The 25,173-nt window shown below is 42.6% G+C and overlaps 1 protein-coding gene across 1 annotated transcript; it reads right to left on the minus strand.

Annotated features, from left to right (window-relative positions):
• Positions 1-163: 163 nt before the first annotated feature.
• On the minus strand, positions 164-25,062 carry LOC121193008 (NACHT, LRR and PYD domains-containing protein 12-like; the record flags this gene model as incomplete). Its single annotated transcript, XM_041055099.1, has 11 exons — positions 164-171; positions 352-879; positions 1,005-1,051; positions 2,079-2,252; positions 2,582-2,755; positions 4,243-4,416; positions 18,947-19,120; positions 22,000-23,803; positions 23,969-24,197; positions 24,360-24,438; positions 24,980-25,062. Coding segments are annotated over 11 exons (3,474 nt in total), but the record flags the coding sequence as incomplete, so codon positions are not given.
• Positions 25,063-25,173: the final 111 nt, after the last annotated feature.

Here is a 25,173-nt window from a genome sequence, read left to right on the forward strand (position 1 = left end):
CAGAGTAACTATATGATTATAAATAAACTGTTTCTGAGGTGTTTGGGACCAAACACAATAACCTCAGTTTTGTCTGAATTCAGAAGAAAAAAGAAATGATTAGAATCTTAAAAAAGTAAAAGTCAGCAACATTTTTCTCCTGTAATAATCGTCGCTTCCATCTTTAAAAGACTGGAAGAGTAAGAAGTTTACAAGGAATCATTTAGAAGAGTTTAACAAATAAACTGCTTTAATACATGAATCTGAAAAGGATTGTGTGAGTGAAAGAAACAGACATGTACAGACTGAACTATCTGTTCAACAGTGAGAGAGTTTCTCTAACAGGAGGAGACTCTCTCTGCTACACTCTACACAGAGACACTGAGGAACCAAACGACCAGAACCTGAACCCAGGATACAGAGGTTCAGTGAATGTGGTGTTGAAGGTGTAGAGGTGGATCAGTGAGTCAGAGGAGACTCTGTAGAAGGACAGAGAGCCAGCAGGACAGTCCACATACACTGCTACACTGTGAGAGACAGAGGAAGATGATAAAGAGAAGGAGAGAGTCTTTCTATTATTGTGACAAGCAATGTAAAGACCATCACAGCAGCTCAGACTCCAGGACTGGTCGTTCTCTCCAAACAAACAGTTTTCTCTGTCTCCTTTCCTTCTGATTCCTCTGTAACTCACTGATATATGAACCCTTCCTCTCCACTCAACCTCCCAGTAACAGCGACCAGTCAGACCATTGCTACACAGCAGCTGAGGACACTGATCAAATCTGTCTTGATGATCAGGATATGACTGATAATCCCCCACGTGTGTCACCTTCCTGTTGTTGTCAGACAGTTTGAGGTTTCTGTTTACTGTGTTAGTGTTGATGGTGAGTTCACAGAAATCTGATGGAGAGAAGAAGATCAATAGCTGTAGTTACTGATCTATCACCAGATCATTGATTGACACTTTGAAGATGGTTGAATGTGAGCTGCTTTGTTTTCAGGAATCAAATGAAAACCACACTTACACTTCCTCAGACCTGGTCTCAACCATCGGACTCCACCAGGCTCCACCCTGAAAGGAGGAGGGGGGTCAGACCAGCACGTTCTCTTTCAGCATGCAAACATGGACATTACATGGCTCTCATACACAGATGCTTTGATTATTCTGTTCATTCAGCAAAGAGACAAAGGACCTGGAGTCCTTATCTTGGAATTATACGGAGCAGGGAGGTGACATGGAGGAAAAATTTCATCATTTGTCTTCTCCAGTTGATATCACTTTTGGTGTCAGACACAACAAAAGATCTCAGAATGACGAGATCAGGATCTCAGAGAGATTCAGCTGATTATTTTCACCATCTGCTGCTTATCTGGGTCCTGGCCCAGGTTTCGGGGGCGACTGCCGCCCACTCCACAATGCACCAATGGCACCTCCACGGCTGGTGAGCCCATATGAGGTGGTGCCGCCTGGAGTGGAGTTCAAACCCACGACCCTGAGAGATTGAGTCTCATGCTCTACCAGCTGAGCTAACAAGGAGGCAGGTTCAGCTGATTATTGATCATGGATATCTTAGAAGACAGAGACATGATCAAGGACCTGATTTCATTTCCTCCTTGGTTTGAGACACTGGCAAATGAATGTCTCTGAGCAGTGTAGATGCTCTTATTATTGTTGGGATGTTATTATTAGTGTGTCAGCACAGAACAGGTATCTAACGTCTTTGTGCTTGTTGTGGTGAAAGCACTCTGAGTGCTCAAAGTGGCTCTGTTGGTTCAGGAGCAGTTCAAGCAGCTGCAGCTTAAATGTTTCCATGCTGGCTTTGATGCAGCATGAAATCCAATCTGAGAAAGTCCTGCTCAGGTCACAGAAAACAGCTGACCACACCTGATTTAATGATTGTCACATATTTTCTCTTAAATATGACACAGTTCATCATGATGAGATACTGAAGTCAGAATGAGAGAAAACCCCTCTTTGTGTTGTTGTTGAATTCAAAGCACTTCTGTAGAGATCTGTCATCAGCTGTGACACACTAAATGTTTCCAGCTCTTCCTCCTCTATCACACACTGTCTGTGGCTGCAGCAGGCCTCTCCATACCTGAGGGTGTCCAGTCTCCAGTGTGGATCCTTCAGTCCAGCAGACAGCAGCTTCACTCCTGAGTCTCCTGGATGATTGTAGCTCAGGTCCAGCTCTCTCAGATGGGAGGGGTTGGAGCTCAGAGCTGAGGCCAGAGAAGTACAGCCTTCCTCTGTGATCAGACATCCTGACAGCCTGCAGACACACACAACATCACACAGGAACCCTCTATCAACACCTGCTTGTCTGTTTTGTTGTTCTTTTTTGTTCATATTTTTGTTTTTGGTTCTGGTCCATTTTGGTCCCGGTTCAATGTATTTAAGGCAAATTCCTTAATCCTGTAGGATTAAAAAAAATCAACAACAGAAGCAAAAACAAGAGAAATTATGAATGATTGTTTGAGTCTAGAAAATTCTTCTGAACTTTAGTAAACTTTGAACAATCCTACACAAGTTGGCTGTTTATCCACTGATGTAAATCAGATATGAGCAAATCCCCAACTAAACAGGTTGATGGATCCTGACCTGAGGGTCTCTAGTGTACAGTGTGGACTCTTCAGTCCAGCAGACAGTGGCTTTACTCCTGAATCCTTCAGGTCGTTGTTATTTAGGTCCAGGTGTCTCAGACTTGAGGACTGGGAGCTGAGAACTGAGGACAGAGCTTCACAGCTTCTCTCTGAGAGGTTACAGCTGCTCAGTCTGAAGAGGAAACAATGAAGAAAAAGTCAAATAACATTTGTGTTGAAAGGACAATCAAAGGAACAAAACTCTCAGTTTGCTCTGCAGCTCACAGCAAACTAACAGACCTGCATTTGAAAATTGGGACAAACATCAAACACAGATTTGTTCAGTGAAGCAGAAATATCAGCTTTTTATCCACCAAGAGGAATTTTCACATTGATGATCATCTTTCATTGGCTCTGATTCAAATCCTTTCCGTTTTATTCTCAACAAGTTGGAGACATGACAAATATGACACAATCAGTAATAAACACACATGTACAGTCAAGGCCGTAATTATTTGGACAATTAGACATGTATTGTCTTCGGGCTATCAGCACATTCACTTTGAAATATAATAATGGATACCACAGTCAATGACTGCAAAGGATTTTGCACTAAATATTAATTCTGATGAGTTGGTTTCACTTCATGTGTATTTGTCTCAGCCAGAATTTACAGATGTGAGCTCCACAGAATATGAAGCTGAATAAAGACAAAATAGACAGAAAAACTCATAGACTGTATACAGTGTGAAAATCACTAGATATGGGCCTCTCTAAAGTCAGCATAATTTGACTCAAGAAATATCTGCAGTCATTTCAAAACAAACTGGAACTTGATCTGACCTGAGAGTCTCCAGGGTACAGTGTGAACTCTTCAGTCCAGAAGACAGGAGCTTCACCCCCGAATTCTGCAGCTTGTTGTTACTCAGATCCAGATGTCTCAGACTAGAGGACTGGGAGCTGAGAACTGAGGACAGAGCTTCACAGCTTCTCTCTGAGAGGTTACAGCTGCTCAGTCTGAAGAGGAAACAATGAAGAAAAAGCCAAATAACATTTGTGATGAAAGGACAATCAAAGGAACAAAACTTGTAGTTTGCTCTGCAGCTCACAGCAAACTAACAGACCTGCATTTGAAAAATGGGGCCAAACATCAAAGAGATTTGTTGACTGAAGCATAAATATCAGCTCTTTATCCACCTGCTAACCAATGAGGAGTTTCTACATTGATGATCATCTTTCATTGGCTCTGATTCAAATCCTTTCTGTTTTATTCTCAACAAGTTGGAGACATGACAGTTAAATATGACACAATCAGTAATAAACACACATGTACAGTCAATGCCGTAAGTATTTGGACAATTAGACATGTTTTGTTCTTCGGGCTCTCAGCACATTCACTTTAAAATATAATAATGGATACTACAGTCAATGACTGCAAAGGATTTTGCACTAAATATTAATTCTGATGACTTGGTTTCACTTCATGCGTATTTGTCTCAGCCAAAATTTACAGATGTGAGCTCCACAGAATATGAAGCTGAATAAAGACAAAACAGACAGAAAAACTCAAAGATTGTATAAAGTATGAAAATCATTAGATATGGGCCTCTCTAAAGTCAGCATTGGTGGACTCAAGAAAAATCTGCAGTCATTTAAAAACAAACTGGAACTTGATCTGACCTGAGAGTCTCCAGGGTACAGTGTGGACTCTTCAGTCCAACAGACAGAAGCTTCACCCCTGAATTCTGCAGCTTGTTGTTACTCAGATCCAGGTGTCTCAGACTAGAGGACTGGGAGCTGAGAACAGAGGACAGAGCTTCACAGCTTCTCTCTGAGAGGTTACAGCTGCTCAGTCTGAAGAGGAAACAATGAAGAGAATGTCAAATAACATTTGTGTTGAAAGGACAATCAAAGGAACAAAACTCTCAGTTTCCTCTGAAGCACACAGCAAACTAACAGACCTGCATTTGCAAACTGGGCCAAACATCAAACACAGATTTGTTCAGTGAAGCAGAAATTAAATATCAGCTCTTTATCCACCTGCTAACCAATGAGGAGTTTCTACATTGATAATCATCTTTCATTGGCTCTGATTCAAATCCTTTGTTTTATTCTCAACAAGGTGGAGACATGACAGTTAAATATGATACAGTCAGTAAAAAACAGACATGTACAGTCAAGGCCATAAGTATTTGTGACAGTTAGACATGTTTTGTTCTTTGGGCTCTCAGCACATTCACTTTAAAATATAATAATGGATACTACAGTCAATGACTGCAAAGGATTTTACACTAAATATTAAATCTGATGAGTTTGTTTCACTTCATGTGTATTAGTCCAGTTACTTTTGAACCACTAAAAGGGCTGAATCTCCCACACAGTTCTTTCTATACTGATGTCAACCTGCTCAAATTAAAGCTGAGACTTGGCTCTTTAATGTAGGATCCATTATTTTAATTCAGATTCAATGTGATGAAGCTCAGAGCTCAGAGATGATGATAAGGAATTAAAGAAGAGAGGAATTTATTTTCCCTCCTGCTGAATAAAATAGCAGAGTCTTTATATAATGATGAGTAAATCCAACTATCTATACACTTACAGAGCTTTGTTAGAGGCTTTGACAACTGGCAGCAGCTTCAGAAGAGCCTCCTCTGAAGCAGAGTATTTCTTCAGGTCAAACACGTCCAGATCTTTTTCTGATGACAGTAAGATGAAGACCAGAGCTGACCATTGAGCAGGAGACAGTTCACCTGTGGAGAGATGTCCTGAACTCAGGGACTGTTGGATCTGCTCCACTAGAGAACGATCATTCAGTTCATTCAGACAGTGGAACAGGTTGATGCTTTGCTCTGCAGAGGGAGTCTCTTCAGTCTTCTTCTTGATGTACTGGACTATTTGCTGATTGGTCTGTGAGACACTTAATGTCTGTGTCAGCAGACCTTGTAGAAGAGTCTGATTGGACTGAAGTGAAAGACCCAGGAGGAAGCGAAGGAACAAATCCAGGTGTCCATCTGGACTGTGTAAGGCCTTGTCCACTGCCCTCTGGTAGAATTGTTCTGGATCAGGTTTGTCTATGAACAGTTTAGACCACAGGGAAGTTGATTGTTCTTCTGACAGCAGATTGACTCCAGACTTGATGAAGGACAGATGGACATGAAGAGCAGCCAGAAACTCCTGAAGACTCAGATGGACGAAGCAGAACACCTTGTCCTGGTACAGTCCTCTCTCCTCTTTAAAGACCTGTGTGAACACTCCTGAGTACACTGAGGCTGCTCTGATATCGATGCCACACTCTGTCAGGTCTGATTCATAGAAGATCAGGTTTCCTTTCTGCAGCTGCTCAAAAGCCAGTTTTCCCAGAGACTCAATCATCTTCCTGGTCTCTGGACTCCAGTGTGGATCTGTCTCAGCTCCTCCATCATATTTAACATTCTTCAGTTTGGACTGGACCACCAGGAAGTGGATGTACATCTCAGTCAGGGTCTTGGGCAGCCCTCCTCCCTCTATGGTTTCCAACACATCCTCCAGAACTGTAGCAGTGATCCAGCAGAAGACTGGGATGTGGCACATGATGTGGAGGCTTCGTGAAGTCTTGATGTGGGAGATGATCCTTCTGACCTGCTCCTCCTCTCTGAACCTCTTCCTGAAGCACAGTGAACCCTCTGACCTCTGTCACCATGTCAACACACTCAGGAGGGATCTGATTGGCTGCTGCAGGTCGTGTGGTTATCCAGAGGCGAGCAGAGGGAAGCAGTTTCCCCCTGATGAGGTTTGTCAGCAGCACATCCACTGAGGTGGACTCTGTAACATCAGTCAGAATCTCAGTGTTGTGGAAGTCCAGAGGAAGTCGACACTCATCCAGACCGTCAAAGATGAACAGAACCTGGACCTTTTCAAACCTGCAGAGTCCTGCTTCTTTGGTTTCAGTAAAGAACTGATGAACAAGTTCCACCAAGCTGAACTTTTTCTCTTTCAGCACATTCAGCTCTCTGAACGTGAATGGAAATGTGAAGTGTATGTCCTGGTTAGCTTTGTCTTCAGCCCAGTCCAGAGTCAACTTCTGTGTTAAGACTGTTTTCCCAATGCCAGCCACTCCCTTTGTCATCACTGTTCTGATTGGTCCATCTCTTCCAGGTGAGGCTTTAAAGATGTCTTCTTGTCTGATGCTTGTTTCTGGTCTGGCTGGTTTCCTGGATGCTGTTTCAATCTGTCTGACCTCATGTTCATCATTGACCTCTCCAGTCCCTCCCTCTGTGATGTAGAGCTCTGTGTAGATCTGATTCAGAAGGGTTGGGTTTCCTGCTTTAGAGATCCCCTCAAACACACACTGGAACTTCTTCTTCAGAGTAGATTTAAGTTTACGCTGACAAACTGCAGCAACATGTCCTGAATGAACAAACAAGAAACAACATCAATGACTGATTCATAAAGAAAACATGACATGTTCATCCCCCTAAAGAACACACATGAACATATTTCCTTCCATGTCTTGAGACGTTAGTAAATGTCCCATTTGTCCATCATGTAGAATCTTTAGAGAAATCCTCTTACTGCTGTGCAGACAGTCAGCCAGCTCCTCCTTCTTCATTCTCCTCAGGAAGTTGACTGTGATCTTCACAAAAGCCTCTCTGCTGCTCCTCCTCTTCTCTTCATCCTCACTGTCCAACACCTCCTCATCCTCCGTCTGACTCTCTGAGCATTCTGGGTAATCTGGACTCACAACCTTCTGGATCTTCTTCAGTTCCTTCTTCACAAAAGTGACAATGTTCTCCTCCAGCAGCTGGAACAGAAAACAATATGAATTACACAATCAAAGTAAAACCATGGAGCCAAACATCAGATCCATGTTGGACACACTGACAATCCACTGCTCTAAAAAGTGCAGCATGGAGATTATTGTCAACACAGCAGATGTCAAAGTAGTTGTTGTCCATGTACAGACCATAAATATGGAGTCCAGGTGTGTTTGATGCTGCTGGGCAGACTGAGCACTGGGAACCTCTGAGCTCTCCTGGTCCACTCTGTGGAGGAATCATGAAGAATTAGCTCAAACAAGCAATCAGTTCTGTACCTCATGACCTAGAGTCATCACAACAAGTCCACCTTTTAAATGATGAGTTTTAAGGACTCACACTGGGTTTGACAGAAGTCTCACCTCTGCTACAGGACACTAACACAAACACTGGAACTGGATAAGTGCTGAGTTACAGGGAGTTTTAGTTCTGATCTGAATGACACATATAAGAACATAAGAAGTGCTTTTCTTGAAAAGAGAAACATCAACGTTGCCACTAAAGCCTGTGTTTCAGCCTGATCATGTTCATATACTGTGTCATTCATGAAGCCTGGAGACAAAACACAATCACTTCATCTTTCATAGAAGACCAGTTATACAGGACAGCTGTCTGATACATTTTAAACTCAGCTGCAGCTCACTTCTTTGCAGCAGAGGGAGGCTGTCCTTTGAAATCAATGAGGCCACGCTTTGACTTGTCACTCTTCATGGACACACAGCTGGGCTCAGGTCCAGAGAAGTCTTGTCTCTGATGGATCCTGGTGGACACAGAAATTAAGACCATCAGGGACATGGGGACGGGGACAACATATCTATTATTCATACAGTGTTCACATAGCAAAGAAGAAAACATGTAGTCAGATGCAGCTCACTTCTTTGCAGCAGAGGGAGGCTGTCCTTTGAAATTAATGGGACGAGCCATTGAATTGTAACTCTTCATGGACACACAGCTGGGCTCAGGTCCATGTTCAGGTCCAGGTCCAGCAGAGTCTGGTGTGTGCTGCTGCTCTGGCCTTCAACACAACACACACAGAGCTTTGAGTGTGAATAATGATGGTGCAGTGATGTGAGTGCTGAGCTCTGTCATGGAGAAGAGTCATGGACAGTTAGAGATCCTCATCTCACCTCTGAGCTTTGGTCTGGATCTCATGGTCTCCACACAGACTGCTTTTAGGGGGAGGGGCTCCCTCCTCTCTGTCCTCACACTGATTCATGATGCTGAATTCACATCTACCTTCTACCTTCATCTGGAGAGAAAACACAAATCATTCATCTGCACATCAACGGAAATCATCCTCAGGTTCAGGTTCAGGTTCATGTTACTTTATTTGTACCTGTAGGTAGATTTGTTTTGCAGTCAGATGATCAGATGATGACATCGTTTTGACACATATAAACAGAACACAAAGAAATATAACACAAAACCAACACAGCTGATTATAAACATGATGATAAATGTAAAAGTGCTAAAAGTGCTTAAGGTTCCACCAATCAGGATCAAAGAGAGAGAAAGATCAATACAGAATAACTCTGGTAAAAGGTAAAGAAGTTAAAAACCCAATAAAAATAAAATGAAAACACATAATAAATAAATATGAAATAAATCCATAAATAACTAAGTATGTACAATGTATCACTGCAGCCGCTTCAGCTCTGTGACAGCAGCAGGAACAAAGCTGTTTTTATATCACTGGGTTTTACATCTTGGGACGATAAACCTCCGCCCGGAGGGAAGAAGCTGAAAGTGGCAGTGCAAAGGGTGGAGTCATCATTTAAAATGGAGGTAGCTGTCCTCTGTACCTGTCTGCTATACAGGGACGCTGGGCTTGGCTGGGACTCACCAAGCTGAGGACTAGACCACTTAACTATTTGGTCTGAGGACTTCCTCTGTTTTAGAAAGTTGTCTGACTGAACCATGACACTAAAGAAAATAATAAGATGGATTCTATAAAAGAGAGAAAACATGCTCATAATGATTCAGTCAATGTGAAAATGTGTTGCTGAGCCTTTTTACAAACCACTTCACAATTTTCTTCAAAAGTCAATTTTCTGTCAATGATAGTCCCAAGATATTTCTAAGACTGCACATCCTCAATGGTCTGACCTTTAATTACAGTGACTTGGTGCCTGTGGGGTTTCCTCCTAAAATCAATGAGCATATCTTTGGTTGTTGTAGCATTTAGCTGCAGGTAGGATTCCTCACACCACTGAACTAAATCATCAATGACTGGTCCATGGCTGCTCTCACCGTCCTGGAGGAGACTAACAATAACTGAGTCATCAGCACTTTATGATGCTTCTGCTGTCATGTCTGCTCTGACACATGTTTGTGTATAAAATGAACAATAGTGGTGACAACACACACCCTTGAGGAGAAACAGTGGAAGAACACCTTTGGTCAGACAATGTACTGTTGACACTCACTCTCTGTGTCCTGTTGGTTAAAACATCCAGAATCCAACCCACCAGATTATTATTTAAATCAAACTGTTGTAGGAGCCTTTCAATTCAAATGTGAGGTTGGATTGTATTAAAAGCAGAAGAGAAGTCTGCTGTGACCAAACCTCTCATTAGCAGAAAGAATCAAAAGGCTAGACTAACCTTTGCTGAGCAACATGTTGTGCGGTTCACTTTAGTGATGAAAGCGTGTATAAAGAAGTCAGTGAAAGGTGGAGGAGGAAGTGTCATGGTTTGGGGGATGTTTTCTGCAGCAGGAGTTGGGCCTCTTGTACAGCTGCATGGCCCAACCCAGCAGAAAATCTCTGGAAAATCCTTGGTGACAAAGTTATGGCTAAGAAACCCACTACAGCCACCGAACTGTGGAAGAGACTGGTAGAAAAGTGGAACAAAATCACATCAGAGCAGTGTGAGAACAAGTGATGTCTTGTGGCCACAGATGTGCTGATGTGCTCATTCAAAGCAAGGGCCTGTATACTTCCTACTAATATTTGACTGTTGGAACCTTAATTTTAGTTGTAATCTTTCCCCGTGCTACAGTCATTACTGTTCTCTAATTTTGATCATTGTGTTTTCCTCAAAAAAAACGATTTTTGTTGATGTGCCTTGGTTATTTTGTAAAACACTGTTCTTGTAGCATGGTATAGCCACAACAAAGATTCCTTCAAATTTTGAGCAATGAAGATTACATTATTTCTGGAAAAATCTAGTTTTCATAAATTATTCTCTAATTTTGATCTCCACTGTATATACGTGTGTGTGTGTACATATATATGTATATATAATAATTAAAAAATATATAATTTCTCTAGCATTATAAAATATATATAAACATGCATATATTCATCTCTATCTATCTAAAAATATACATATTTATATACATAATTCATATATCAAATTATACAAATGTATATTTAAATAATAATTATTATTAAAGTATAAAAAAATGTTTCAGTTGCTGAGTTTCTGTTCTTAAAATCAAAGGAATCAAAACAACAATAAAAACAGTTCAGAGCATTATCCAGCTCTGTGTCTGAGTTCCAACCATCTAAAAAGATACGAGTACTGAGCTCTGTAGTTTTCATGTTTGTCCAGACTGAACCAAGTTTGTTTGCTGCCAACTTGTTTTCCAGTTCTGATTTGTAATCCTGCTTTGACTGATTTGGTAAATCATGGTTTGTTGTTGGGAAATATTTTAACACGCTTACAGGGAATGATCATATCCCTGCAAAAGACCATGTATGAGCATGTTATGTCCATCAATGAGTCCAAATCATCCCCACAGGACTGTGTGAAAACATTCCAGTCCGTGCAGTTAAAACATCCCTGGAGACAGAGCACCGACTCATCTGTCCAGACCTTTATGTCCCTGATCTTTTTCTTCTCCCTCTTTAAAACAGTTTTATATGTGGGCAGCAAATGCACACAGCTGTGATCAGAGGAGCCCAAAGGAGGGAGAGGATGAGATTTATAGGCCCCCTGTATCAACCCATAGTGCAGGTCCAGTGTCTTTTTCCACCTGGTTGGACAGGAGACATACTGGTATAAGACAATCTGTTTGTCTGCAGTGTTTCTGTAGAAAATGACTTGATGAAACAAGCTGCAGGTGATTATTCCACACAAAACAACTGAGACTCAGTTCATTTCTCCTCAATATTATTCCAGGGGCCCTTTTAGTTGGGGCCCCTGGCACTTTCCTGCCTTTTCTAATAGTAAAGTCTGAACTATATGAAGCAGCAACAACAAACCAAAACCAAACCAAACAGCAGAGACACAGATAGACATCAATAAAAACAGCAAATATGTCCTGACAGACAGTTTTTCTGTTTGTACTGTGACCAGCCACAGAGATATAATCACCTATCAGAGCTGCTGAGATGCTTTATTGTGAGAGTATTTATGGATTTGGGTCTTTATCATCTAATTCATCAGGTAGAGTTTGTCCTGATAGGACCAGGAGGCCTCTGACTCTGTGGATGGAGTGTTAACTGTGTCTCTGAAAATCACAGAGCCTGAAAAACCCTCCTCTGAGCTCAGTCCTGTAGAGTTCATTTAATTGTGGCGAGGGACACTAAGAGGAGGACTGAGATTACCGACAATGCCATCTGGAGACTTGCACCCCAAGAAATACCTAGCATAAATATATAAAGTACAAGACACACAGGTACATTACTGAGGCAGAGACGTGAGCTGAAAGATTTATAAATGTATTTAATAATCAAAAAAACAAGCAGGGACTGAAACTGCTGAAAAAGAAAGAAAAAGGTTACAAGCAGATGAAAAGAATATTTGCAACTGAATGAAACAGTTAAAATTTACTTTATTACAATTTATATACTAAAAAGAGGAAGGCCTCAACATTAAATAAAAAAAGGACAACATATTTAAGGTTTTAAAATTCAAGTTAAAACACTAGGCAGAGGCTGCATGCAGAGAGGCAGACTACACAAAGGAGTGTCAGGTGTGCTACCACTACTCACCTTTGGTGCAGCAAAACCAAACTCAACCTTGGCAACCTCACAGCAAACGGTGCAGTCTATAGTGTCTCTGTGTATTAACTCACATGCAGTTAAGTGAAGGGCCCTCACCACAGGAGCCTAGCCTCTCCACAGTAGCACTCTAGAAAGAAAAGGATCTCAAAACAAAATTAAATCACAATCAAACAATGATAATAGCAAAAAATGTAATGTATCCCAATAAACAATAACAATACTCAACAAAGAAAAAATACAACGTAACGCAGTTGGTTAAAAAAATTCAAACAAAAGAGATTAAGGAAGGATGCAGCTCCACCAAGTCTAGGGAAGTATTCCCCACCACATAATGACAGAGGAAGTCAGAGCTGTTCTCCAGCCGCTGTCCGGCCGAGCTCAGACCGCATTTAGCGGCTCAGACTGCGGGAGAGCAGCGGCTCAGGTCCGCCTCCTCCACAGGCTGATTCAGGCAGGAAAAGCTGCCTTCAGTCAGCAGTAAGTGGAGCCACAGACTAACAAAGGCTCCGTGTTCAGCTACTGACCATCAGCTCACTCTGCTTCTACTCTGACTCCACCGCTTCTACTGCAAATATCCACACAACATGGAGGATAATGAATGAATGAAGAAACACAACCCGCTGCGTCTCTGCGCGCAGCCATGTTGAAATGACGGTCCTCCTCCTTCCTCATCCCGACTTTATAGTGACAATTCAGTCTACACAACTAAACACCACAACGTAGTGTAAAAAAAACACACACACAATAAAACACTAAAAATAAGATAATTCAGGAAGCTACGGGAAGTGTTGACGAGTAAAACATTAAAAGTGACATTTACCTTCTGTCAGAGAAAATCATCTGCGCCTCAAACGTCAGTGAAAGTGAAAGTAAGCTTTCAGTAACCGTGGGATGCTGTGATGGGAATTGCGCAGGGGCGTAACAAGCTTTTCAGAAGTGTGGGGGATGTGTCCAGCTGTGTAAATATTCAAACTCTTTTTAGAGAGCTTGTTCTTATGACTCGACTCACTAAAAAGAGCTGACTCGTTCACTTCCAAGTGGCTCCTCAGATTTTTTTTTTTTTTTTTTTGCTGCTTAAATGAATTTATTACTAAAATAATATGAAATTATGTGTCAAATGAATTACTAATGTACAAAACATGCATTATATAAAAACCTTATTATTTATATGGCTTAGCCTATTATACTCAACATGGAACAGAGTGCTACAAAAAATACATTTTAAGTACAAAAACAAATCCCTGTCTCAATTTGACTAAAAGATCCAATCTCTGATTGTATAGATAATATATTTTTAACTATTTAAGGGGAAACAACACAGAGAAGCTTAAAGAATCGCATAGTCTAGTCTGACTAGTGCGGACTAGAAAGACCGATACATCCAGTGCACAACAAGAGACAATATGACTTTGGATTTACTGTATGCTAATGTCACCAATGCATACACCTCCACTGCACTCCCTCCACTGGGCAAGTCTGACCACAGTCTTGTCCTGCTCTCCCCATCATGCACACCTGGGCCGAGCCAATGAGGTAAATCAGTTTTTCAACAGGTTTGATTCCAGCTCCCCCTCCCCCAACTGTGTCCCCACTTCTCCTCTGAGTGATCAGTGGACTTCTTCACACCTCCCAGGGCCCCTAACACCTCTGCCATCTTCCTCCCCCTCCCCTCCCCAAACAGACCCCACCATCTCCCCCTCCCCCCAGACAGGACTAACTATCACATCCAGCCAGGTGAGGAGACAGTTGGAGAGGCTCAACCAGGGAAAGGCTGCTGGACCTGATGGCATCAGCCCACGGGTGCTGAGGAACTGCTCCAGCCAGCTGTGTGGAGTACTGCAGCACCTGTTCAATCAGAGTCTTCACCTGCAGAGGATTCCAGTGCTGTGGAAAACATCCTGCCTGGTCCCGGTGCCAAAGAAGAACCACCCTGTGGCACCGAATGACTACAGGCCTGTTGCACTGACCTCTCATGTTACGAAGGTCATGGAGCGGCCTATTCACCACCTACACGGCTGACTTCCAGTACTCTTCTGAGTTATGTCACCTCCAGAAGTACTCGGATGACACAGCCATAGTCGGGTGTGTGGAGAGAGGACGGGAGGATGAGTACAGGAGCCTTTTGGAGAGTTTTGTCAGATGGTGTGGGGAGAATCACCTGCAGCTGAACGTGGCCAAGACAAAGGAGATGGTGGTGGACCTTAGTAGGAGTCAGTCCCCGCCCTCTCCTGTCTGTATTAGTGGGAAAGAGGTAGGAATAGTGACTTCCTATAAGTTCCTTGGAGTTCACCTGGACAACAAACTGGAGTGGTCCACAAACACTGATGCTGTCTACAGGAAGGCCATGAGTAGACTTTACTTCCTGAGGAGACTCAGGTCCTTCAGTGTTTGCAGCAGGATGCTCCACATGTTCTACCAGTCTGTAATGGCGAGCACCATCTTCTTTGCTGTGGTGTGCTGGGGTGCTGGCATTAAAGCAAAGGATGCCAACAGACTGGATAAACTCATTAAAAAAGCAGGGTCTGTTGTTGGCTTTAAACTTGCCAACCTGGAGGAGGTGGCGAGGGACAGAATGCTGTCAAAGCTGAGGACAATCATGGACAGTCCCTCCCACCCGCTCCTTGAAACTGTGAACAATCTGGGAAGCAGCTTCAGCAACAGACTTTTGCTACCACGGTGCTCTAAGGAACGGTACAGGAAGTCATTCCTGCCGTCCGCCATCAGACACTATAACACATCTGTATGTATGTATGTGTGTATATATATGTGTGTATGTATATATATATTTATGTATGTTGTCGGGGAACTGCTGTCTCTCTCCTTCCCGACTTGATTAATAAGAAGGAATCATTGAACCTCAAATTCTCCAATTTTACTTTATTCATACAAAGTATATATGGGTAATTCAGATGCAGATATCTGGAGACCTGTGACACGCACCCTGTACCTTCTGTCACAGATCTAAAGAAACAGTTCAGAACAGCTCATTATATATCGTAAGTAACACCCCCATTGCACACCAAGAATATGACCCCCTGAGTTCAATTACTTTACAACTGTTTACCAGACCCTTTTACAGTTTATGACACCATTTGCAGGTCAACCTTGCATGGCCTAACATAACTGGTCAGATAATCAACAACTTAGCCTTCCTATGACCCCACAATGTGCAACTGTCTGCTGCTATGTGTGTGTGTCTGTATGTGTATATAAGACCCCCTCCTGTATATATTGTATTTCTTTTCCAAATTTATTTTTCCTTTATAGAGTGTATTTCCTTGTGACTGCTGCTACAAACGAATTTCCCCACGGGGATTAATAAAGTATCTATCTATCTATCTATCTATCTAATTCTTTTTTTATCTACTCATAATTTTAGCAAAGACTATGCACTTTTACAGCTTCTGTTATTTCAGCAAAGTTCAGGATAGCAACTTGAACTCGAACCTTAAATTTTACTGTACCAATGTGTGTGTGTGTGTGTGTCTCTTTGCTGGCTGCTTTGAACATTTAGCAGCCTACTTCACAACCTGTGGAGAACAAGCATAAAAATGTAGAGCACAAAGACCCAGGATGGATTTCTGCAGGACCCCACGAGAGAGCAGCTCACCGGAGTAGGAGGAATCTCCATCTACATCTTGGAGGACCTTCCTAACATTCACCTTCTTCAGAGCACTGTCTCATGTCTCTTGTCTGCTGATGTCAAAGCAGATGAGGACTGCATCAGTGTCAGTGTAGGACAGAGGACACACGTTGTCATAGTTCCTTCAATTAATGAAACATCTACAGGTCAGTTGATTTACTTTATAGAAACATTGTTCCTCAGTGTAATCGATGTTAGTGTGAGTGCTGCTCACACTAACAGCTGCAGCCTCATCACCTCTACCTTTGGCCTCTGCTCAGGCTGAGGAGCAGCTGTGTCTGATGTGCATCAACAAACAGTGAAAACTTTCCTCAGTGCTCCTGAAGGTTTTTCACATTCTGCAGTGAACACAGACTGTTAATGTATCTCATTTTCTTCTTTTACTTCAAAAGTCATTTTGGGAGGTGTAGGGGTGTAATGGTGGCACACAATGCTCCATTGCCCCCACTTGGTGACAGGCTCTCTCAAAGTGACTTTATAACCTCTTCAACCACAGTGTTTGGATTCACAGATGAAATTCAGATGCTCCTCTGTGGTCCAGCTCAGAGTCTACAATGCAAGACACCCCACTGATCTCTTTACATTATTCATCCAATTCACCTAAACACATATTAAACACAGGTTTCTATCTTTGCTTTTTCTCAGATCTTTCAGATAAACTGTGGCAGCATTTTAGTTGAACTGAATTGAACTGAATCAGCTCAGACAAAAACGGATGTTCACAATGATGCTTTTAATGTGAAAGTACAAGATCATGATTAGAATCTTAAAAAAGTAAAAGTCAGCAACATTTTTCTCCTGTAATAATCGTAGCTTCCATCTTTAAAGGACTGGAAGAGGAAGAAGTTTACAAGGAATCATTTAGAGGAGTTTAACAAATAAACTGCTTTAATACATGAATCTGAAAAGGTGTGTGTGAGTGAAAGAGACAGACATGTACAGACTGAACTATCTGTTCAACAGTGAGAGAGTTTCTCTAACAGGAGGAGACTCTCTCTGCTACACTCTACACAGAGACACTGAGGAACCAGACGACCAGAACTGAAACCCAGGATACAGAGGTTCAGTGAATGTGGTGTTGAAGGTGTAGAGGTGGATCAGTGAGTCAGAGGAGACCCTGTAGAAGGACAGAGAGCCAGCAGGACAGTCCACATAAACTGCTACTCTGTGAGAGACAGACGAAGATGATGAGGAGGAAGAGGAGACAGGTGTCCTTCTGTTATTGTGCCAAACAGAGTAACCACCATCAAAGCAGAACAGTCTCCAGGATTGATCATTCCTTCCAAACACACAGTTTTCTGTGCCTCCTTTCCTTCTGATTCCTCTGTAACTCACTGATATATAAACTCCTCCTCTCCACTCAACCTCCCAGTAACAGTGACCAGTCAGACCATTACTACACAGCAGCTGAGGACACTGGTCAAATCTGTCTGGATGATCAGGATATGACTGATCCTCCTCCACATGTGTCACCTTCCTGTTGTTGTCAGACAGTTTGATCTTTCTGTTTACTGTGTTTGTGTCGATGGTGAGTTCACAGAAATCTGATGGAGAGAAGAAGACACAACACAGCTGCAGTTATTGATCTATCACCTGATCATTGATTGACACTTTGAAGATGGTTGAATGTGAGCTGCTTTGTTTTCAGGAATCAAATGAAAACCACACTTACACTTCCTCAGACCTGGTCTCAACCATTGGACTCCACCAGGCTCCACCCTGAAAGGAGGAGGGGGGTCAGACCAGCATGTTCTCTTTCAGCATGCAAACATGGACATTACATGACTCTCATACACAGATTGTTTGATTATTCGGTTCATTCAGCAAAGAGACAAAGGACCTGGAGTCCTTATCTTGGATTATACGGAGCAGGGAGGTGACATGGAGGAAAGATTTCATCATTTGTCTTCTCCATTTGATATCACTTTTGGTGTCAGACACAACAAAAGATCTCAGAATGACAAGATCAGGATCTCAGAGAGGTTCAGCTGATTATTGATCATGGATATTTTAGAAGACAGAGACATGATCAGAGACCTGATTTAATTTCCTCCTTGGTTTGAGACACTGACAGATGAATGTCTCTGAGCAGTGTAGATGCTCTTATTATTGTTGGGATGTTATTATTAGTGTGTCAGCACTGAACAGGTATCTAAAGTCTTTGGGGTTGTTGTGGTGAAAACCCTCTGAGTGCTCAAAGTGGCTCTGTTGGTTCAGGAGCAGTTCAACCAGCTGCAGCTCAAATGTTTCCACGCTGGCTTTGTGCTGATGCAGCATGAAATCCAGTCTGAGAAAGTCCTGCTCAGGTCACAGAAAACAGCTGACCACACCTGATTTAATGATTGTCACATATTTTCTCTTAAATATGACACAGTGAGTCATGATGAGATACTGAAGTCAGAATTAGAGAAAACCCCTCTTTGTGTTGTTGAATTCAAAGCACTTCTGTAGAGATCTGTCATCAGCTGTGACACACTAAATGTTTCCAGCTCTTCCTCCTCTATCACACACTGTCTGTGGCTGCAGCAGGCCTCTCCATACCTGAGGGTGTCCAGGCTCCACTGTGGATCCTTCAGTCCAGCAGACAGCAGCTTTACTCCTGAGTCTCCTGGATGATTGTAGCTCAAGGCCAGCTCTCTCAGATGGGAGGGGTTGGAGCTCAGAGCTGAGGCCAGAGAAGCACAGCCTTGCTTTGTGATCAGACATCCTGACAGCCTGCAGACACACACAACATCACACAGGAACCCTCTGTCAACACCTGCTGGTCTGTTTTCTTGTTCTTTTTTGTTAATATTTTTGTTTTTGGTTCTGGTCCATTTTGGTCCAGGTTCAATGTATTTAAGGCAAATTCCTTAAACATCATCTGTAGGATTAAAAGAAAAATGAAATAAAAGAAAATGATGAATAATTGTCTGAGTCTAGAAAGTTCTGCTGAACCTTAGTAAAATTTACTTGAACAATTCTACACATCAGCTAAAGAGGTTGATGGATCCTGACCTGAGAGTCTCCAGGGTACAGTGTGGACTCTTCAGTCCAGCAGACAGAAGCTTCACTCCGGAATCCTGCAGGTCATTGTTACTCAGGTCCAGGTGTCTCAGACTAGAGGACTGGGAGCTGAGAACTGAGGACAGAGCTTCACAGCTTCTCTCTGAGAGGTTACAGCTGCTCAGTCTGAAGAGGAAACAATTAAGAAAAAGTCAAATAACATTTGTGTCATTCACTTTAAAACATAATAATGGATACTACAGTCAATGACTGCAAAGGATTTTACAGTAAATATTAAATCTGATGAGCTTGTTTCACTTCATGCGTATTTGTCCAATTCGTTTTGAACCACTAAAAGGGCTGAATCTCCCACACAGTTCTTTCTATACTGATGTCAACCTGCTCAAATTAAAGCTGAGACCTGGCTCTTTAATGTAGGATCCATTATTTTAATTCAGATTCAATGTGCTGAGGCTCAGAGTCTGAAGAACAACAACTGTCCAAATACTTCAGGTCTTGTCAACTGTTAATGTTGGTACCTGATTTGATTTAGTTTGAATCCTCTGATAAAATTGTTTATTAGTTGTAAGTACAGGGCAGCTGTGTCTCAGAAGGTAGAGAGGTTTGTTCATTAATCACAGCTCTCCTCCTGTCAACACCAAGTGTCCTTTGGCTAAAAACCTCAACCTCAAACCAGCCCTGATGGCCAGACCAGCACCTTGTATGGTAGCTGGCTGCCATCAGTGTGTGTGAATGGGTGAATGAGAGGCAGCATGTAAAGAGCTGTGGGTCTTGTTTAAACCATTTTATAACAAAGCATAGATGAGATTGTGTATCTCAGACAGAGTCCATAAATGTGAAGCTGGATAAAAACAAAATAGACTGAAAAACTCAAACACTGAATAAACTGTGAAAATCATTAGACATGGGCCTCTCTAAAGTCAGCTTTCTTGATGGACTCAAGATATATCTGCAGTCATTTCACACAAACTGGAACTTGATCTGACCTGAGAGTCTCCAGGGTACAGTGTGGACTCTCCAGTCCAGCAGACAGGAGCTTCACTCCTGAATCCTGCAGGTCATTGTTACTCAGGTCCAGGTGTGTCAGAGTAGAGGACTGGGAGCTGAGAACTGAGGACAGAGCTTCACAGCTTCTCTCTGAGAGGTTACAGCTGCTCAGTCTGAAGAGGAAACAATGAAGAAAAAGTCAAATAACATTTGTGTTGAAAGGACAATCAAAGGAGCAAACTCTCAGTTTGCTCTGCAGCTCACACCATCTACTAATTAAGCTGCTATAGGCTTAGACTGCCAGGGGACTTCCCATCATGCACCGAGCTCCTCTCTCTATCTGTACTCATTCATATCCTATTAATACCTGTTACTAACTCAACTTCTTTCCTTTCCTGTAGTTTTGTTCTTTCTCTCCTCTCTTCTGCTGTCTGCTCTGCAGGTTCATCTGCCCTCGGAGCTGTACAATCTGGATCTGCAACTGTCTTAGCAATTTCAAGAGTGCTGCATCCCTCTAAAAGACTTTTTACAATTTTTGACTTTTCAGAGTAAGTTAAAGCTCTTTTTTGGCAAATTTTGCCTGAGGAAAAGAAGCAGCCTAATAATTATGCACACCTTGATATAGGCTGTTGATCTGCTTAGGCCACACCCTCCCTCATTACACAAATACACATCACCTGATAAGCTTAAATCCACTAAGAATTCAAGTTTATATAGCTAGGAGTTGGAACATATGCTTAAAAAAGATTATATGGTCAGAAAACGTACTTGCCTAATAATTGTGCCCACAATGTAGTTCTTCTATTGTTGTTGCTTGTATTGCTATTAGTGCTGTTACTAATCATGCTATTGTTCTCTTATTACTTTTAATCTTGCTGTTTCCATGAAACCTGCATTGTCCTATGTTCTCTTTCCTCCCCTCCCATCCTTCTTTCTCTCTCTCCCTCTCTCGACCCAACCTGTTCCTTTAATCCCAATGACATGTTCCAATCTTTGTAATAGAATACTGAGATCAATAGTGTCAAACGTAGCACTGAGATCAAGTAGATCTTACAGTAAATATTAAATCTGATGAGTTTGTTTCACTTCATGTGTATTTGCCCAGTTACTTTTGAACCACTAAAAGGGCTGAATCTCGCTCACAGTTCTTGAGCGAGATTCAGAATTCAATTCAACTTCCTGCTGATGGCCGGGCTGGGTGAAAGGAGGAAAAGGAGGAAGATAGGACAGCTAGGAATGGAGGAGAGGGGGAGAAGGACATGCAGTATAATACAGACAATGGACAATGTGGGTCAGCATTTACGTTACAGTTAGTGAACAGTTAGTGGATAATGTGTGCTCAGCAGATTACAGTTATGATAGGAAACAGAGCACAGAGGCAAAAAGCTGTCATGACTGGTAATTATTTACATTACAGTCTGCATAGAATATTAATCCAATATTTATCTTTAGCAGAATGGAACATTAAGCATGTTAGAAATGGATCATTGTAAACAATAAACAGCAGCAGGTGGGTGGAGCCAGGACCACAGAACATGCAGCTCCGGAGCCAGAGATACCTGCAGAAGGGTACAGAGAAAGAGAGACCAGAGAGAAACAAACACAGGACTACGGGACAGAGAGGACACAGTTAATGACATGTAATAAAGTTTAATAAATTTGAGAGTGGGTCTAAGGAGAGAAAGAGAAAGAAGAAGAAGTGCGCAGTAGATCATGGGATGTCTCCCAGCAGCCTAGGCCCATAGCAGCATAACTAAAGGATGGTTCAGTTGCCTGAGCCAGCCCTACTAAGGGCTATATCCTTAACTGTAACAGTGTCTATAGAGATAATTGTGACTAACTATGGCAATTATACTGATGTCAACCTGCTCAAATTAAAGCTGAGACTTGGCTCTTTAATGTAGGATCCATTATTTTAATTCAGATTCAATGTGATGAAGCTCAGAGCTCAGAGATGATGATAAGGAATTAATGAAGAGAGGAATTTATTTTCCCTCCTGCTGAATAAAATAGCAGAGTCTCTATATAATGATAAATCCAACTATCTATACACTTACAGAGCTTTGTTAGAGGCTTTGACAACTGGCAGCAGCTTCAGCAGAGCCTCCTCTGAAGCAGAGTATTTCTTCAGCTCAAACACGTCCAGATCTTTTTCTGATGACAGTAAGATGAAGACCAGAGCTGACCATTGAGCGGGAGACAGTTCATCTGTGGAGAGACGTCCTGAACTCAGGGACTGTTGGATCTGCTCCAAAAGAGAACAATCATTCATTTCATTCAGACAGTGGAACAGATTGATGCTTTGCTCTGCAGAGGGAGTTTCTTCAGTCTTCTTCTTGATGTACTGGACTGTTTGCTGATTGGTCTGTGAGCCACTTCCTGTCTGTGTCAGCAGACCTCGTAGGAGAGTCTGATTGGTCTGCAGTGAAAGACCCAGGAGGAAGCGGAGGAACAAGTCCAGGTGTCCATTTGGACTCTGTAAGGCCTTGTCCACAGCCCTCTGGTAGAGCTGCTTTGGATCAGGTTTGTCTCTGAACAGTTTAGACCAGTTGGAGGTTGATTGTTCTTCTGACAGCAGATTGACTCCAGAGTTGATGAAGGTCAGATGGACATAAAGAGCAGCCAGAAACTCCTGAAGACTCAGATGGACGAAGCAGAACACCCTGTCCTGGTACAGTCCTCTCTCCTCTTTAAAGACCTGTGTGAACACTCCTGAGTACACTGAGGCTGCTCTGATATCGATGCCACACTCTGTCAGGTCTGATTCATAGAAGATCAGGTTTCCTTTCTGCAGCTGCTCAAAAGCCAGTTTTCCCAGAGACTCAATCATCTTCCTGGTCTCTGGACTCCAGTGTGGATCTGTCTCAGCTCCTCCATCATACTTAACATTCTTCAGTTTGGACTGAACCACCAGGAAGTGGATGTACATCTCAGTCAGGGTCTTGGGCAGCCCTCCTCCCTCTCTGGTTTCCAACACATCCTCCAGAACTGTAGCAGTGATCCAGCAGAAGACTGGGATGTGGCACATGATGTGGAGGCTTCGTGAAGTCTTGATGTGGGAGATGATCCTTCTGACCCGCTCCTCCTCTCTGAACCTCTTCCTGAAGTATTCCTCCTTCTGTGGGTCAGTGAACCCTCTGACCTCTGTCACCATGTCAACACACTCAGGAGGGATCTGATTGGCTGCTGCAGGTCGTGTGGTTATCCAGAGGCGAGCAGAGGGAAGCAGTTTCCCCCTGATGAGGTTTGTCAGCAGCACATCCACTGAGGTGGACTCTGTAACATCAGTCAGGATCTCAGTGTTGTGGAAGTCCAGAGGAAGTCGACACTCATCCAGACCGTCAAAGATGAACAGAACCTGGAGCTCTTCAAACCTGCAGAGTCCTGCTTCTTTGGTTTCAGTAAAGAAGTGATGAACAAGTTCCACCAAGCTGAACTTTTTCTCTTTCAGCACATTCAGCTCTCTGAACGTGAATGGAAATGTGAAGTGTATGTCCTGGTTGGCTTTGTCTTCAGCCCAGTCCAGAGTCAACTTCTGTGTTAAGACTGTTTTCCCAATGCCAGCCACTCCCTTTGTCATCACTGTTCTGATTGGTCCGTCTCTTCCAGGTGAGGCTTTAAAGATGTCTTTTTGTCTGATGCTTGTTTCTGGTCTGGCTGGTTTCCTGGATGCTGTTTCTATCTGTCTGACCTCATGTTCATCATTGACCTCTCCAGTCCCTCCCTCTGTGATGTAGAGCTCTGTGTAGATCTGATTCAGAAGGGTTGGGTTTCCTGCTTTAGAGATCCCCTCAAACACACACTGGAACTTCTTCTTCAGAGTAGATTTAAGTTTACGTTGACAAACTGGAGCAACATGTCCTGAATGAACAAACAAGAAACAACATCAATGACTGATTCATAAAGAAAACATGACATGTTCATCCTCCTAAAGAACACACATGAACATATGTCCCTCCATGTCTTGAGACATTAGTAAATGTCCCATTTGTCTATCACATTGAATCTTTAGTGAAATCCTCTTACTGCTGTGCAGACAGTCAGCCAGCTCCTTCTGCTTCATTCTCCTCAGGAAGTTCACTGTGATCTTCACAAAAGCCTCTCTGCTGCTCCTCCTCTGCTCTTCATCCTCAGCGTCCAACACCTCCTCATCCTCCCTCTGACTCTCTGAGCATTGTGGGTAATCTGGACTCACAACCTTCTGGATGTTCTTCAGCTCCTTCTTCACAAAGGTGACAATGTTGTCCTCCAGCAGCTGGAACAGAAAACAATATGAATGACACAATCAAAGTAAAACCATGGAGCCAAACATCAGATCCATGTTGGACACACTGACAATCCACTGCTCTAAAAAGTGCAGCATGGAGATTATTGTCAACACAACAGATGTCAAAGTAGTTGTTGTCCATGTACAGACCATAAATATGGAGTCCAGGTGTGTTTGATGCTGCTGGGCAGACTGAGCACTGGGAACCTCTGAGCTCTCCTGGTCCACTCTGTGGAGGAATCATGAAGAATTAGCTCACATTATGTTTGCAGCATCTGTGAGCGTTTTATGCTTTGTACACAAACAACAGCTGCTTTTATGTTCTGTGGTGACTGTCCTGATTAAAGCAAACACTACTGTGCTGTGACATTCTCAATGAGAGGAAACAAGCAATCAGTTCTGTACCTCATGACCTAGAGTCATCACAACAAGTCCACCTTTTAAATGATGAGTTTTAAGGACTCACACTGGGTTTGACAGAAGTCTCACCTCTGCTACAGGACACTAACACAAACACTGGAACTGGATAGGTGCTGAGTTACAGGGAGTTTTAGTTCTGATCTGAATGACACATATAAGAACATAAGAAGTGCTTTTCTTGAAAAAAGAAACATCAACTTTGCCACTAAAGCCTGTGTTTCAGCCTGATCATGTTCATATACTGTGTCATTCATGAAGCCTGGAGACAAAACACAATTACTTCATCTTTCATAGAAGACCAGTTATACAGGACAGCTGTCTGATACATTTTAAACTCAGCTGCAGCTCACTTCTTTGCAGCAGAGGGAGGCTGCCCTTTGAAATTCATGGGGTGACCCTTTGACCTGTCACTCTTCATGGACACACAGCTGGGCTCAGGTCCATGTTCAGGTCCAGGTCCAGCAGAGTCTGGTGTGTGCTGCTGCTCTGGCCTTCAACATAACACACACAGAGCTTTGAGTGTGAATAATGATGGTGCAGTGAT

Source organism: Toxotes jaculatrix, chromosome 14 (genome assembly GCF_017976425.1).
Source record: "Toxotes jaculatrix isolate fToxJac2 chromosome 14, fToxJac2.pri, whole genome shotgun sequence".
Lineage (NCBI taxonomy): Eukaryota > Metazoa > Chordata > Actinopteri > Toxotidae > Toxotes > Toxotes jaculatrix.